The sequence below is a fragment of the Gordionus sp. m RMFG-2023 genome, chromosome 3, assembly GCF_954871325.1.
Source record: "Gordionus sp. m RMFG-2023 chromosome 3, tfGorSpeb1-WG-v2, whole genome shotgun sequence".
Lineage (NCBI taxonomy): Eukaryota > Metazoa > Nematomorpha > Gordioida > Chordodea > Parachordodidae > Gordionus > Gordionus sp. m RMFG-2023.
This window is the reverse complement of record NC_088777.1, coordinates 36,216,308-36,234,745: the sequence shown is the minus strand read 5'-3', so window position 1 is coordinate 36,234,745 and position 18,438 is coordinate 36,216,308. Positions and strand designations below refer to the sequence as shown.

At 27.1% G+C, this 18,438-nt stretch overlaps 1 protein-coding gene across 1 annotated transcript in view; it reads left to right on the top strand.

Moving 5' to 3' along the window:
• Positions 1-16,082, top strand: part of LOC135926417 (chromosome transmission fidelity protein 18 homolog) — a 45,178-nt gene extending 29,096 nt beyond the window's left edge. Inside the window, exons 18-24 of the mRNA XM_065462291.1 lie at positions 5,919-6,068; positions 7,916-8,100; positions 8,247-8,382; positions 9,000-9,109; positions 9,221-9,329; positions 13,518-13,608; positions 15,837-16,082. Coding sequence (XP_065318363.1) covers positions 5,919-6,068; positions 7,916-8,100; positions 8,247-8,382; positions 9,000-9,109; positions 9,221-9,329; positions 13,518-13,608; positions 15,837-15,949 — 894 coding nt within the window. The 3' untranslated portion in view covers positions 15,950-16,082. The remainder of the gene's footprint in view (positions 1-5,918; positions 6,069-7,915; positions 8,101-8,246; positions 8,383-8,999; positions 9,110-9,220; positions 9,330-13,517; positions 13,609-15,836) is intronic.
• Positions 16,083-18,438: the final 2,356 nt, after the last annotated feature.

Genomic DNA, 18,438 nt, shown 5'->3' with positions numbered 1-18,438 from the left:
CAATTAGATTTTTGGTATATCCTTTTGTAATTATGAGAGGTAGTTCTAATGTTCGCCCTTTATATTGTACTTTTACTACAGTTTGACCTAATAGTGGTATATTGGTTCCTGTATAACTTTTAAGTTTTAGCATGCAATTCGTTAATTCATGATGATTAAGTTTATTTTCCCAATCTATTTCGTTAATTATAGACTCCAGCTCCAGTATCCAATTCCATTCTTATATCGCTGTTGTTTATTTTGACATCCACCCAAAATTCTGGATTATATTCGTTTGTTTTATTATTAATAAAATTCACTATTTCTTTTCTACAGACTCGAGCAATGTGCCCAATTTTGTTGCATTTATAACAAGTGGCATTCTTGAAAAAACAATTTTCCCTTCTGTGGTTTCCGCCACAGGAGTGTCAGATTTGGTTTTTTGTAGCTCGCATTATAATTATTATCTGATTTTAATTGTTTATCATTATCATTAGTATTATATGATTTTGTTTGTTTATCATTATCATTATTAACTTTTTTAATTTTATTTATATTTTCATTATGTTTCTCTTCTAAATGATCGATTTTAGTTTCATCATTTTGTATTTTTTATTGCTGTTTCTACTGCAGTAGCTATCTGAATAGCTTTATTTATGTCTATATCGTCTTCGGATAGTAATCTTTGTAAAATTTTTGGATTTTTTATTCCGAATATAAATTTATCTCTTAATGCAGTATTTAAATATTCACCAAAATCACAAGTCGTTGCTAATTTTCTTAGATTTTGTATATAGTCTATTAGTTTTTCATCATTTTGTTGATTATATTGATAAAAATTATATCTCTCTACTATTATATTAGGTTTAGGATGGAAATGCTTCATTAAAATATTATGTATTTCTAATACCTCTTTATTTCCCGGACTATCAGGTGTACATAAATTTACCAGTATTTTGTACGTATCACACCCTATTGTTAATAACAGAGATTTTTCTTGTGATGATGTTAAATTTGGTTGTGTTTTTAAATTCTTGAAATAAGTTGTACCAATCTTTGTAACAGGTTTGAATCCGTTAGACTTTTTATAGACTGCGCCATTTATGTAATGTATTTTAATAGTAAACGAGTTTTTCTTATTCTTTTATTTTGTAATGTAAAAAATTAAAAATCAGCCTTTATTATTCAAATTAATCTCAAAATATATAATAATAATAGAAATAAACATTTTACAAAAAATAATAAAAAACAATTTAATACACATCCTACAGAATCCTTTGTATCTTGTACTCAGTATTTTTTTGACATTTTTAATAAGATACTAGTATCTGTATTTATTCAGAAAAGAATGATACAGATTCTTTTTAATATTCATGTTTAAAAAATTTACATATCACAGATTATAACCTTATTTTTTTCCACAACCAAAATTATTTGATTAAAATAGATAGATAAAAATTTACAACATCAAAACTAAATAAATAAAAAATATATTTTATATATAAATTAAATGTAACTCGAAATAATATAATTACCAATTTTATGTGATATTTTTTAATTTGTAGGATGATTAACACTCACGGTAGTGAAGAAGGTAGTGAAAGGAAAATTATGGGAATAAGTTCCCCTGAATCAAATCCCAATCTTAAAATTTTAGATGTAAATTTTTTTGGATAATTTAAATCAAAAAAGGTAATATAAGTTTAACCAAACCTGTACAAACAAAAAAATGATAAAGGGTTCATACAAATTTTGTTAAACTAGTATATTATTTATATGATAATTTTATGTTACAATATAATTATATATTATTATTTTTTTAAATTAGAGATACCATTTAGGCATTTATACCCAATATAAGTTGTATCTAAAAGAGTAAAGAAGAAAACCAGCAAATTACCACTATAAAAAAATAATTCAACCCGGTATATCAGCTTCATTAATGCCATTAATAAAATAAAACCAATAATTATACAAAATAAAATAGAGTAATGGGAAAATGTATAAAATTATGGGGCATAAGTGGAAGGTCCAAATTTTCTTAATGAAAAGGGAAATAACAGGGGTGGTAATCAGCTAAAATTTCCATGCATAATCAAATAGAATAGCCATACGATAGTATGACTTAACTGTTAAAATATAAATCGCATTTTAATTATTATTTGAAACAATTAATTGTCCGACAAACTAGAAGGGCAGAGTAGTATGGAATTAGTGCCCTTACTATTTTTGGTTAAAAGGGACTAATGTAAACTTAAAAATTTAAATTGCAATATTTTCTACCTTTATTAAAATTTGTCCAAAATAGTATGGGCAAAATTTGGGATTTTTTTTTCTTATGTTGATGAATATGATGAAACTTTTTGGCATTATTATCACATCTATATTTTAAGAACTTATGAATTGTCGAATGATAAAAAAATGCTTTTATATTATTAAAAGCAGTCCCAAATTAGTATCAGTAGTATATAATCTACTTCAAACTATACCACCAGGATTTAATATCTAATACAGAAAATGATGATCATTTTTCTTTTGGTGAGACAAATGTTGCTGAGTTCAATATAAATAACATTGAGCTGGAGTTTTAAATTATTTTAAAGACCGTCTAAATACATTAGAAATTCTTAATTATTATCCTTCCATTTAGAAATTTTTTTAAAAATATAATACTGCAATTAGTGATCTGCATCGGGCCTAATTTTTTAAGACCGGCCTGGCCCGAAATTTTTTTTAAAAAAGTTTTGCCGGCCTGGCCCTAACCCGAAATTTTTTAAAAAAAAATTACAGACCCGACCTGGCCCGAATTTATTTAAATTAGATATAATTACTCAAAATAAAAGACATATGTATATGTCGTTTAGTTTCAATATATAAAATCAAATATTTATATTTTACATAAAAAATTCAATATAAAATTGATAAATTTAGATATATTTAAAGAAGTTTCCAAGGTCCGACCCGACCCGGTCCGAATTTTTTTTAAAATATTAGGCCCGGCCCGAACCATTTTAGGGCCGGGCCTAACTTTGCAGATCTCTAACTGCAATGTCTTAATCAGCTCCAGTTGAAAGGTTATTTAGTTTTGGCACAATGTTAAATGCCCTGAAACGGCAAAGGCTTTAATAATAAATTATTTAAAAATTTAATATCTTAAAAAATAAGGATTTAATTTAATCTATTTTAAAAATTCTTTTGCAAAATTTCAACTCACCTTATAAATACTAGTCTCCCTTCCCTGACTATGCTATGAATGGGCTAAACTAATAATAATTTGCCGGATTATTATAATTAACTAATCATTATATATTCTATTAATTATTATAAATAATTCTTATTATATGCTTATGTTATGTTCTTAATCAATGTATTTTATATACTATTCTAAATTGGTAATGATAATTTTATAAAAGTATCTTGTATTTAAGATACCCTCATTTGGCAAGAGATACAAGTATCTTTTATCTTGTATCTTTTTGATATTTTGGATAAGATACTAATATCTAAGATCCATTTTTTTATGAAGAATCTGTATCTAGATTCTTTTAGGACCTGCCCAACTTTGTGCATTGGTTTAAAATGATATGTCCAGGCGCAAACTGATTGCACAAAAAGAGACGTCATTTATAAGTTTATTTTTTTTAAGATCTGGGGTAGGAATCAAGCCATCCATGGCTGGAGTTGTTAAAATTAAGTGTCCTGAGGAGGGATTTGTATTGGTGATCATCGCTCAAGTTGAGGTAAGCCAAGGAACGAGATACCAATCCTAGATATTAGTCTTTTTTGTTGAGGTATATTTGGTAAGGCATTGATGTTTCAGCAATGTAATGCTTCCATCATACTATTATTATCAATTGAAATGATTTGGGAAATGATATGTTTTACGGATTTTGTAAAAGATATGAAAGAAACAAGGGCAATAGTTATCACAGATCTCAGTCCGAAGCCTCCCGATTTGCAAGGAAGAGTTGTCTCAAGCTGGAAATTAAAATCAACTTAATATTTGCATCATTCTTAAAATGTTTTGTTCATATTTAAAAGCGATTCTAACGCGGAAGCACCTGAGATTTTTAAACAATATTGAATTTGCTAAATTAAAGGGGCATTTTTGAGGATTAAATGGTAATTTATTTAAAACTAGTAGTTTGAGGAATAATGACAGTAAGTAATTATTTAAAAATTTGAAATCTGAACCTCCTAACAGGGCTCCTAATATAATGAAATCTTGTAAGGATGTTTGTCGTATTAGGATAAATTGATTAGATCAAAATGTTTATTAATTATATCAAGGCATTGCTGAATTAATGAAATGTCCCGAAATCGTACAATCGTCTGGATACCAAACGTGCAGATTGAGTTTGCATAAAAGAGCAATGCCACCAATAAGGTGCTTAAGTGTATAACAAAAAATCAAGTGTCCTAATGGATTCTACTGAAGGTTCCTCACCGATTTAATAATGATCGTTGAACCCAAGTAAAGAAGGGATGCCGTAGCTGAGATGGATATGATTATGATAATCAGGGAAAGTTTTTAAGAAGATATCGATCACATTATTCCTATTAAATGAATTATAAATATGTCAAGTTTTACAATAAATTCTGATTTGAGGTTGGACAAAACTAATCAACCACAGTGAATTGTATCTTTGCAGCTACCTTTCACTCTAAACCCAACTTGATAAGGGGCTAGATTGAAGATATGATTTAAGGCCATTACAAATAATTTTTGAAATGACTCCACGGTAGATAATTCTAATAGCTTTTTCGACCTTTGGTTTTCAGATTTTTCATTAATCGATCAAAGATTAATGGGGCAAGATTATATAGCAATTTTCATTGATATTTAAATTAAAATTTTTTGATAATGAATTGAGTAAGAATTCAGAAGTGTCTAAATCTAAGAGGTAGGTAACAAATGATGGACGGAAGTAACCAAGGCCTGGAACTGAATCTCTTGGGAAAGATTTGGCAGCTATTAAGACTTATCCTGAAGATATATAAACTTGCATTTATTATGGGCAGTATCTGGAGGGGGCGGATAATTTGGGTTTAGATGTTTTTCTAAAAGTTGGTTTCTTATGCTTTGTCATTTGCCAAAGAGTTTTCATTTTCAAGAGCTCGGATGGCTCCTTTGAGATTGAAATTATTGATCTTATTATATATTAGTTTATGTGAGGGGTTACTTGAAGATTTATTGGTAGTATCGATGATGTGGGGTGATTTCAAAATTAATGTCAAAGCTTTCAATCCTTTTCTTAATTGTCTGGTAGGTGTGAATTACCCTTTGGCGGGTTTGACAATACTAAATTTGGGAAAAATCACAATATTTCCCATTTCGATCTTCTGGATTTTATATAATTTTGTTAAGGGATTGATGTAGACATGGTAAATTAGTTTGAGAGCAGCTTTTGGAATTTGTGAAATAGTAGGTGTAAAATTGAATGTTAAAAATTTGGGATAATCTAAGTTAGTAGTTGGAATATGAGGTAATACTCTGGGTCCACTTGTTGGGCATCAAATAACTGGTTGTCATTGGATTTGAAATCAATGGTGGTAAAAGAAGGGCTTGGTGTAATGTAAAGATATATTCATCAATCTGATTTTGATAATCTTTGTTTTATTCTTTTTTCCATTTACATCACGCCTTCTTTCACTTGTTATTTTATTGTTTCTTTAAATTATATTATAATAATTTTTTTGTTGTATTTTTTCATTTATTTAATTTTCACAACTCATGCAAATTATTTTTATGGATTCAGCCTGAAGTTCGCAATTTAAAAGCTTACAATTGTTTTACTTGCCGGGATAATCACACTTAGTTTTATTTTGCAGATAAAATTTCTTGTTGTCATAAATCATAATGATAGGAATGAAAAGAGGATAGATAAAAAAAAAATTTTTAAGACAAAAGTATTCTTAATTATACGTTTCTTTTTTAGGCATCTCAAAGAACTTATAAAATGGTCAACTTGATTAAATCATTCCTAAAACATTGTTCTACCAAAGTCAAGTTTCATCTCGATTTCGATAACGCATGTTTAGATATTACTCCTGCCTTGTTAGACATAATTACTCCTAATTTGAGACAGGTAAATAGTTAATGTTTTTTATGATGATGCCAAGAAGGAAGTGTTGTATATTGTAATTGCAATAAAACATATTATTTTTTTGTAAATCTGGACTCGAATTTGTATTAATTAAAAACTAGTATAAGAATTCTCTATATTCAAAAGGATTTCACGATTTCATATATATTTAAATAAAAATATAAGGTTAATCTTTAAATTATTTATATCTTAATACATGACAGGAAGGAAAGAAAAGAGAGAGAGAGTATTAGTGTGCACAAATTGAGCATTTTAGACATAAATAAAGTATTTCAAATGATACCATGCTAATTAGCGTTTGGCGTTAGAAAACATTTATTATTTCCTTCTAGCTCGACTAACTTAGTTACGAATTTCATAATAATGTTATTAAGTATAAGTGTCCAAGTTGCATATCTAAAATTAGGTACTCATTTTCGGAATCATATGTTATTCGTATTTTAAAGAATACATCGAGTTTATCGATGCAAAAATTATCATGAAGCCCAAAAAAATGCACTATATTAATATGATATGCTCAAAATATAATTTAACAGGCTAAAATTATCATTTTTATGAATTATATTATATTTTAAGAATAAATACATTTATTCTAAGTATAAATATTAAGGTAAATTTGTCCACATACGACAATATTACCCAAGCACCAAATTTTAAAAATCAGGATTCTCAGGAAAATGTTTTAGTCATCAATATTTTAAATGATACTACAAATGAGAATGATAATCTCCACCCCCACCATTAAGCCAATCAATAAGAACAACATGGATGTATAAATATGTATATTTTTTATGTAGTATTTTGTAATTTTTATAAAATTTTATCACAGATATATTTTTAATTCAAAACTTTTACGTTATTTACTCATAAACAACAATTTGTATTTCCTATTTATATAAACATATTAATTTTTATTATGGCAAAATAAACTTTTGAACATTTCAAATTAATTTATTCATAATATTAAATAATTTTTCACTATATTACGATTAGGATCAGATTTTTTTTACTATGTAAAATATTGAAATAGATAGAAAATAAGCTCAAGTAATTAAATTGTTTTTCTCTAACAATTGATGATTACTAGTGCAATTTGGTTATTTAATTTAAATTGCTAATCTAAGTCTATCTCTATTTAATAATTTGATTAATGTGATATGTAAAATCATATTTAAATATTGATTTAAATCAGTGAGTTTTTAAAAAAATCTTGGTGATTTAAATCAATTCATTTTTATTGGCTTCTACAAAACCCAAACGCTCAATTTGTGCTCACTTAAGGTTGTACCGATATTTTTGCCATTATTAAAAGGGCCTGATTATAAATGTAAATTAGTGTGTATTGGCACAAGATAGATATATAATTTTTAATGCATAGCCAATTTTTGTTAAATGAGTTATCATAAAAATATTTTAAGAAGGGGTTAGTAGCGGCAAATAATCCGCCTATATTTAGGATTGGTTCTGGACTTATTTTTGCCGATCCGATTTTGGACCAACCGATTCTAATACTTCCTTAAAATAATTTATGAATATTGTAATGAAATGTAGTATTTAAGGTAATTTTTTTCTATTTCCAACACGATCTTAATTTTCATGATTTTTTATATTTATAATTAGCTTATGATTAACTTAATTAATGTCTAAAATATCAAAAGCTAAATATAAAAATTTTAGTGAGATATAAAAGTTATAAAATGGGGGGAGGGGAAGCTATGGCTCACCCTCACCACTCCCGTTCCCTACCTTACCATTGTAGGTTTAATTTAAATTAATTATATAAAATTATTACATTTTTTTCATAATAATTTTTAATGACTTAAAATAAGGTCAATTTCCAGCTTTATAACCTCAACGAAAAGAAGATTATGAATGAATTGTGCCAAATAATGGTACAATACGATTTGAATTACAGGCAAGACAGAATTTTTAATAGAATGGGGCATAAAGCAGGATTGCAAGATGATGATGAAAATCAAATGGTCGCTTACAGCTATGATTATGTGCTTGATCCGTTAGTAAATTATGCACACATTTAAGTTTATGTAATATTTTAATAAGGAGCGAAATATAGAAAAAATATGAGTATAGACAGGAGAGAAGAAAATAATAATAAAAATTACAAAATTTAATAAAGATTTCTTTTACCATATCTATCAGGAATATCAAAGAAATAGCTTATTTTGAAGGATACACCTCTGTCACTGGAGCTAATAATAATGGCATTGTATCACAAGTATCGCATTGTGTGAAGACTAATCTCTCTTACGGTACCAAACAAATCGTCCAACAACAAGTTTATTAATTTTTATAATCCTTACAATTTTTGGAGTAGGCAATCAAATGTAATTGTTAAACTTTTTATCATTATTTGGTAAATTCATATCTCACAATTCATAATATTTAAAAATTAATTTTAAATTTACACCTAAAATGGAAGTATTATTTTGGTTTAAGATGAATGGTCTATATTAAAGCCCTATATCAGACAGTTTTTAAGTTCATACCTGATCCAATAAAAATTGTCCGACGTTATCAATCGGAGTATTTATCTTCAAGTTCCTAAATTTTAGATTCGAGATAGGTAATTTTTTTTATTGGACTGTTGGAAAATACCATATTTCAACAAAGGCAGAAAAATTTTAAACGTTGAAGGGAAATAAAGAGTAATTTATATTATTCTTGAAAATGAATATTTATAAAAAAATGTCAAGATAACAAAATATTAAAATTTCGTTCAGGTCCAAGTTTGGTCCAGTCCAAATTAAATTTTAAACCCAAGGTCGAAATCCGACCATTGAGAGCAGGGCTTTAGCACATATGTGCTTTACAAGAAAATCTTTACATTCTTCGCATGACTTAAAATTCTTAAAGATTTTATATTTATAGTACTTGAAATATTTTATCATCAAGATAAACATAACTAAATTGAAAATGTTGGAGAATAAATACTCATCTAATAATCTTAACCAGACTGACACAAAATTCAATGAAGAAAAAAGGCCTAATTCTGAGATTATGAAGTTTGGATAAAAAAATTCTTTATTAAATTTTCTATTTTATACCAAAAGCATTTGAATCACTTATAATAATATTGATTTATTTTTAAATTTTTTATGATAAATGTTTAAAAGGTCTTTTTGCAAAAATTCTCACACTCCAAATATTGAAGATATTAAAGCGTCTACTGACATTATTACGAGGATTCGTAATAAAAAAGACAAGCAAACCAAGAAACGTTTGGTATGAGACACCATTTATTATATACTATTAAATTTTGAATATACTTGTAAAACTATAAGCCGATTTTTATAAAAAATTATATTTTAGAAAAATTTTGTGAGATTCCTTTAGTACCCTTCAACATTTTTAAAAGGTGTAAAGATAAACGACCAATAAAATGAACAGAAAAAAAGCTTTTGGGAAAAACTCAACTGACAAAATTGCGGAAAATATAAAGGAGGAAAAGCAGCGGAAAGAAAATTTCCATAATAAAAAAAATACTGAAAATATCTATAGGAATATAAGTCTTTGGAAAATAAATTTGTATATCTTGAAAATCTTTTCTACGCGTTGTTAAAAATATTAAATTATTTAATCCCCGCCCCACTCCTTATCTCTCAAGTGTTTTTTATCGCACTTCTTATTATATTTTCTTTTTTAAATAGATTCGATTGAAATGACACCCTATTTAATCATAACTCCGTCAGTTTTTCCTATTTTTTTACGAAATTTTACAGAGTGATAAATTAACTCATTCTTAACAATTTTTCAAAGTTTTGTGAATTTTTGTTTTAGAATATATATAACCTTATATAAAAATTAAAAAACAAAACAATTACCTATTTATTAAAGTTTAGATTTAATATAAAAAATAATGAACTTTATTACAAAAAATCACATCAAAGTATTCTCAAAGTGGCCTCATCGTGCGAAAACGATTTCTCCATTTTCGTATAGCACTGTTTATGATTGCAAGTAGTGATCTGCATCGGGTCTAATTTTTCAAGCCCATCCCCAACCCGAATTTTTTTTCAAAAAGTTTTGCCGGCCCGAACCTAAATTTTTTTTAAAAATATTTTACCGGCCCGTTACGGCCCCAATTTATTTAAATATAAAAATTAAATCTTTTAAAATATTATAATTACTCAAAATAAAAGATATATGTCATATGGCGTCTAGTTTCTATTAGTGTTGTAACGAAGTTCGTCTTTTTGGAAAAAATGGTGAACGGCGTTCCTTTTATTTTTGACGCACTTTGAACATGAACGCGTTCCTTTTTAACGCGTGCGAATTTAACGTTCGTTCAATTTTAAAAACACCTTTTATTTTTATTTATATGAAAAATTTAATATTAATCCAAATTTTTAAGAAAAATGTCTTATATTTTATAATCAACTGTTTTTCCTTTTCACATTTCAGTTTTTTTAACACACCATTATTATAGTTAATTAATTTGAATATTATTGTTTATATTTTAATTTTCGATTTTTATAAGCATGGGATTATTATTTCATTATCTGATTCTGAAAATTCAAAATTAGATGAATTAACCTTATCATGGCCCAAATATGATAAATATTTTACAGTAACATCCTATATTGAAGGAACTAATTCAATACTAACCAAATGTAAAATGTGCCCAAAAAGTATTATATAGTTTCAAAATCTTCAAGTTCCAATTTAAAACGACATTTGATTGTAATATTAATTATTTTATATAATATAAGTAAATTATTAAATTAAAAAAAAATGCATTTAGGTTATTTGACCCCAACTATAACGATATAGTTATTTTAAAATTTAAAAAAATTAGTGGCCTAAATTATGGTCAACTATTGATAGACGCTTAAGTGGGATTAATAAAAATATTAAACCTATTACTATCAAATTAATTGCATATATTGTATTTTTTTTAAAGATTTGAACATATATACGAAAAACAATATGTTCTTTCTGCAACATACATCCAATATTCAAGCTTCAATGACCATAGATAAAACTTCCTCAGAACGAACATATAAAAAATAAACTTATAGCGTTATTGATGAAAAAATGCATTGACAACCCTAGAAATGATAATGCAATTAATTTCGAGTAAGTAAAAGATGGATTGGAGGAGGATAACTTATCTCAATTTTTTGAAGCAAGGACAAAGTAATAAATGTTTTCCCACGTTAAAAGAGTTGTTTATTAAGTATAATACTGCAATCCTCTCATCTGCCCATGTAGAGTGCGTTTTTAGTATAGCTAGGTGTCGTATTAACTGCTAAGTGTTTGCCTATCAGATGAAAATTTTGAAAAACAATTGTTATTAAAATTTTATAAGAAAAATTTTTTATAAATAAAAATATCTTTTTATTCACTTTATTATATTATATTTATAATTATATTATCAAAATAAAACTATTATTTTTTAACATGGCTAATATATTGTGTTAAAATAATTTAATTAAATATAAAAAAAAATTTATCATAAAATTTTGAACGAACGTAACGCGTTCCTTTTTTGAAAGTGAATGCGTTCGATTTTTGTCTATAAACGTTGAACGCGAACGCGTTCGTTTTTTTAGAAATGTTTACAGCTTCTATAAATAAAATCACATATTTCTATTTTAAATAAAAAATTCAACATAAAATTGATAAATTTAGATATATTTAAAAAAATTCTAAGGCCCAACCAGACCCGGCCCGAATTTTTTAAAAAATATTTGGCCCGATCTAACCGAAGCCCTTAGGACGGGTACGGGCCGGGCCTACTTTTACAGATCCTTAATAGCAAGATCGAAAATTTTCCATTCCGGTTTTGCCTTAAGGTGGTTAGTATCAATAATTGTGGTATGGTACACACGTTCCTCCAGAATACCCTAAATAACATAATTCACTGTTGAAGTCAGAGCTGTTTGGAGGCCATGACGATGGACGAATCAAGTCCGATGTCTCGTGTTCTAGCAAATTATGGGTTTAAGGGTGCTTAATCCAGCTGAAATATCTCGTAAGACAATTTTTTTAATGTGGGCGATAAATAAGATATCTCAGTTACAAGATCAGTTTATCTTAACACCTAGATCAATACAAAAATTTGAGTGCTACTAAAATATGAAACACAAATCGAAATCGTGACAGATTTTGAAAAGCTTGAATGCCACTTGAGTACTCGAGTAGCACTGACTTCTCTTTCTTGTGGCAGATGTAACATAAACCTATCATTCTACAAATGAAAGGGTGAAGTCGCAGTAAATAGCTTTTCATTGGCAAACTAAATAAAATGAATCAACCCTGGATTGAATTTACCCAAAATTTTATTAGCAGAAATCAAACGAGCAAATTTATTCGCAGTTGTAAGATAGACATTTTTCCTTATAAACATTTTAGCCGCTAATGTTTACTAATAATTTGATTCACTGAAGCTTGTGATAACCAATTTCTAGACATTTGAAAAATCGTCTTGTGAGTACCCGGTTGGTCTTCATACTCGTTACAAGGGTATCAACAAATTTAATATTTGTTCTAGTTTTAGCACTTCCCGTCATACCCTTTCTCTGCTGATCACATGGTATCAATTTTGCTAATGAGCCGATTGAGTCGTGGAAGAGACCAATTTTTATTTGGGAATTCCTGAAATAATTGTTTAGCACCATAATGTAGTGTCTTAGAGTTTAAACTTAAATAATCTTTATCAAATACCATTTTTTTTGGTATCTAAATAATTAGTTTTTTAAATTATTTTTAAATAAAGTTGCATGTTTTCTTAACCTATTAAGAAAAATTTATAAAACTTTGCACCATTTTTAAAAACGAGTTATTTTATCATTTTGTAAAATTTGACGAAAAATCTTAAATACTGATGGGAAAAAAGGTGTCACTTAAATCGGACCACCCTGTAGATTTATTTTCCAAAGACATTTCTTACAGATATTTTTCTTCACATTTTGTCTACGCAGCCTTTTTTCCGTTGAGATTTTTTTCCATTACCAAGAAATATAGTAATTAATTTATAATTCTCTTATAAAGGGGGAAGGGGGTTAGTCTTTATTTATTTAAGTAATATCTCAATTTTTCATATTAATAAGATCCTGAATTTAGTTTAAAAATTTACTCCATTTGTAATCTTTAAATTTTTTTAAATCATACAATAAAACCAATTTAATCTATTTTAATATTTTGGCGGCTTATCTTATAAAGTTATTTAAAGTGCGTGTACGATTTGTTGTAATATATTTCAACAATGGACAAAATAGTATAAAATTATTTTCCATTCAACAATTATTGTATAAATATGTTGAGATCTCATGCTTTTGTCCATTGTTGAAATGTTTTACAACAAATCACCCTCAGTATTCCATTTCTTTTACTTTCCTCTATCCTCTACATCTCACTAAATATGAGATTTTCAATTGTATATATTATGATAATTTTTATTTCTTCAAGAATACCTTTGACAATTTTTTCACTAAAATTGGTAAGAAAGCTAAAGAAAATTGCCAATCGAAAAATGTGGATACTTTATTAAACAAAAAAGGTATATTAATATTTTATCCATACCGTGTGTGTTAACTGAGATATCTAATATTTTTCTTTTTCCGGCTAAAATTTTTTTTAATACAGAGGTTATGTGTTTGCGCATTGCATTACTGTGAAATATTGAATGTATATGTATTACCGCTTACTGAGTACCGCAAAAATATTTGAATGCATCGCAAACTAAGACAGGATGTGGGTTAGGGTTAGAATAATAATAATTAATAATGTTTTTCGTTTCCTAAATTACGGAATAAGGCCTTTGCTTATTACGGTAATATAAGTTAGATATTGGGTACAGTGCTCCCATTCTCCCTGAACTAATGGCGCGGAGACCCCCTACTATGAGTAGGCACCCCCTCTTAAAAATAGGCTAACGTTTAAATATTTTAAATGGCAGTGTTTTTTAATCTACTTTCGACTCAGTTTTAACCTTTTGTTTATGCATCGATGGGATGGTAAATATTAAGATACTTATATTAAATCAATAAATTCAGAAAGTGAGATGAATTATACAGTAAACGGTTAGGTAAAATAAAAGAATAGTTAGTCCAATACAGTATTGTCTTCACATTTATTTCCACTAGAAGCTAAATAATATATAAATATCATTGTAATAGATTTAGAATTCTCATCTCATCATATGGCTGAACATAAAACATCACCAATGAAAATGATAATATTGGATTAGAGTTTAACTTATTAAAGGAACAAAACTTTTCATATTTTTTATACATATCTTTTCATTTAACCTTTTTGTAATAAAATAAAAAATCTGCTTGGTTCACATAACTAAAACTTTCCACTCACTCCATAACCACTAGATTGAATGCAAAATAAAAAAAATTCCGTTTTAATAAAATTAAATCTTAATAAATATTATCGCTGGGAATTGGTTTGCAGAAATCCTTGATACTAATATTTTCTAGGGCTATGCCTATATTAAATATTTGCGGCCCCGATATTTAGCTTTTATAAAAAGATACGGGACAACATTTTTTAAAAAACCTATCCGATCCGATATTTTTTTGGTTTTAGGTTATTAATAATAAATTATGAAAGTAACAAAAATAAATTTTTTTGTAGTATTGTTTAAAAAGGTAGTTAAAAATGTTGTACTACTCTTTGTTATATTATCCGCAACAAGTAAAGGATTTTAAAATATCTAACGAGTCGCATTCAGAGTGTTAAATAGCTCGATTTGCCTTTTTAAAAATAATTAACTCAAGAATTTGGCCAAAAGTAAAACACCCAAGTTTATTGATTTTGTCCATAGATAAAAGAAAGGTTTGAACTTCTATTGGCGAACTTAGAGGCTTAGGTAATGATATATTGGCAAAATCTTGATTTGGCCCTTTTTAAAAATCGCTAAATGGAGCTGTTTAACATCATTACATTGACTCATAAACATTGCAAATATTAACTTCTGAAGATTAAAAAACATAATTTAATCGTTTGTGAAAGTTTGTTGATTTTTTTTAAAAATAGAAAATATTGATATTTTTATGATATTGGTTCGAAAATAATAGATATTAAATAAAAACCAATAAAATATCGGTATCAGATCAAATTGATGAAAAATTTATGGATCGACAGGCCCCTAATATTTCCTCACGTTTAAGCACTGCTTATATTTTAACACCATTGAAATATAAATGTATTTTATTAATAATCCTTAACTTATTTTTTAGTTCTTTAAAAAATTGTAGTGTACATGACGGTAGGAGGGGGGGGGTTATGAACCATTTGGCTTAAGTTAGTAATGAAATCTTTCAAATCGGCTCGAGCCCCATCTAAAATTTATTTTTTTAAACACTGAACTGGACCGCGCTATAAAAAATAAAATAGAAAATGATGTTTCTTCATGTTTTATGATAACGACAAAACAATTCGTTTATTTTACTTCCAGAAGGAAGGTTTTATCAATTTAAAAGAAATGAAAGCCGATTTCGTCTGGATATCAATATAAAAAGTATGATGAAAACATTTTCATGGGGAGGGGGGGGGGTCACATTCTCCTTGTCTCGCGTTCGTCTTAACCCGAAGATACTGAGATTATTTTTAAATTGGTAAAATTAAAAAAATACTAAAAAAATTGTTATTATACTGAAATATTTTTTTAAATGGTGGAAATTTCGAATTAAATGCTGGAGAAATAAATAAAAGCCATTTAAAATTATATTAAACTGTTTTTTCCGACTTGCTTTTATTATTACCATATAATTTTAGAAGTCAAGAAACAAGAATTTAATTTCCCTAGAGGAGTCAACTATCTTTACAAAGACGGGCACACTAACGCAGTTCGAAGATTTTTGAAAATCAAAGATTTCCTGAAAAATTGAACTTGATTCATACTTAATTTATACTATTTTAACCTTGTTTACTTTTTTATTTATCTTTTATATAAAAAAAATGAAGATGATTTAGTTAAATTTCTATGAAAATTATGTTTACAGTGATAATGATATAAAAATATTATATATGGATAATTCTTATAATTATTAACACTCAAGCTTTAAAGCTATTTATTGTCATTTTCATAGGATTTATCAATATTCCCGTTTTACTATGGCTGTTTGAAGTTAGGCTCTATAAGAGATCACGTCATTTTTATTAAAGAACGCATTGAGGGTAGTTTTAAATGTTCTATAAATTAGCAAAGGGTTGTTATGGTCTAAAAGGTTATTATATTACCCATTATTATAATATTCCCCCATTGATGATTTTTGGATGAATTTTAAATTACAATAAAATTTAATTTGAAAGAATTATTTTTATTTATTAAAACTTTGTAAGAAAATTAAATAAAATATTTCATAATTTTTGTCCTATTTTTTTTATGATTTGCAATTTATGTTGATCATTATTTTATTATTTGCTTGCATCCCTTTTCGCACTAATAACAGCTTTTATTCTGTTACGCATTGAATTTATGACAACTCCACAGAATTCGACTATTAATAAGATTCCATATTATATCGTAGTAATAGGGCGTATCTCTTTCAATGATATTCCTTAAGTTTTAATTAGGTTTAATCTTTTTATTAGATCCATTTTTAGTCCAATTCTCTAAAAAAAATTTATCACATTAAATATATTTACTTAAATATATAACATATTATAAATGACATGTCGAGATATATTCTTTCTTTCTAGTAAATGGTGCCTCCTTGTTAAAAGATGCATGTTTTACCGGAAAGTAAGAGACAAATCATTTAGTTATAATGCTGATCAAGTATCTTTTGATTAAAGGCGTTAATAGTACATTTGTCAAAACCTTCAACACCCCTTGGATCCATTAATCGCATATCTTTGGGCTTTCTGAATAATATCCCTAGTAACATGAAAGGCCTAATTTTTGGTCCGGTTTACACGATTTCTAACATTACCATATTTTATTTTAAAACTTATCAGAAAGATTACGGTTCTATCATTATGGCTCATCGGATCTCATTACAGTATTTATAATTTATTTAAGTTTAATATAAATGTCTAATCAAAGCTTAATAGAGTTTGAATCAGATATAGAAGTTTTAAAATGGAGCTAAAATATACACACAACCACTTGCATTATTTATTTTTCACCTTATCACTCAAGGGTTGAATTCTAAATAAAATATTTATATAAAGTCTAACTTTCGCTGGAATTTTGCGAAGATTATATATCCTTAATATGTTTAAAAAATGCCAAACTATTTAATCTGATCTTAACATTTATAATTTAGAAAAAGACCGTTTATTAACAAAAACGGCATATGTGAATGAAAAAAATCAAAATATAATTACACACGGAAAGTGCTTTTAGGATGATTTTTCGTTTAAAACTTTCTAAATTTAATCATAATGAAGAATATCACATAATAATTTATTAAAAGTTTTCTAAACAACGTTTTTTAACTGACATTTCAATATTTTAACCAGGGATGTGAACCCAGACCTTGAACCCTCATATTTTGGTTGTACCCGAACACTGACCTAGACCCTTTTTAAAAGTGGAGGGTTCTAGGTGTCAAAAATTTTTATAAAAATATTTTTTTTAGGAATTCAATTTTATTAAATTTAAATATATATTAAAAAAACAAATAAGCATATATTAAAAATAAATTTAAAAAAACATATATGTATAAATCTATAACATAAAAAAGAACTGAGAAGAAAAAAAATTATTTAAAAAAAAGGTACATATCACCCTAGAGATGAGTGAATGCTTAAAAAATAGGACCGGCAGATTTCCGAAAATCTGCTGAAGAAGGTAAAATCCTTCATTGGGGTACCATGAGATCTATCTTATTTCTTTTCCTATGGTTTTAATGAAATTGAGAGCAAAAAATATATATTTTATTAACTTTTTTTGTGTAATCATTTATTATCTTCGAGTTTTTCTTTCAATTTTCTTCCTGAAGTTCCATTTTTATTTAGAAATTGATATAAATTTTTTTATAGTGTAGGTAATAATATTTTATTATGTAAATTTATTAATATGCTAATATTGTTTAAGCAGTATCAAAACACATTCCTAGAAATACTTTGATTAATATTTTAATTTAAATGATTATGCACAACACGTTGGTCCTCAATTTGTATGATGCTAGAACGATTATTAAGTTTGAAAGATATCTGTAATGATTTCATTATAGGAACATGTGAAGTCATTTTGTCGGAAGATGATTGGTGGCAAATAAAGGACCCTACTAGTGTATTAGTTCCTTTAAAAATACAATATTAAGATTAATTTGATTTTTATGGCATATGGATTAAGTGCCGATTAGATTAAGAAAGTTTACAGTCCCTTTTATACGAAATATTAGAAAACATGAAAATTCGAGAGCAA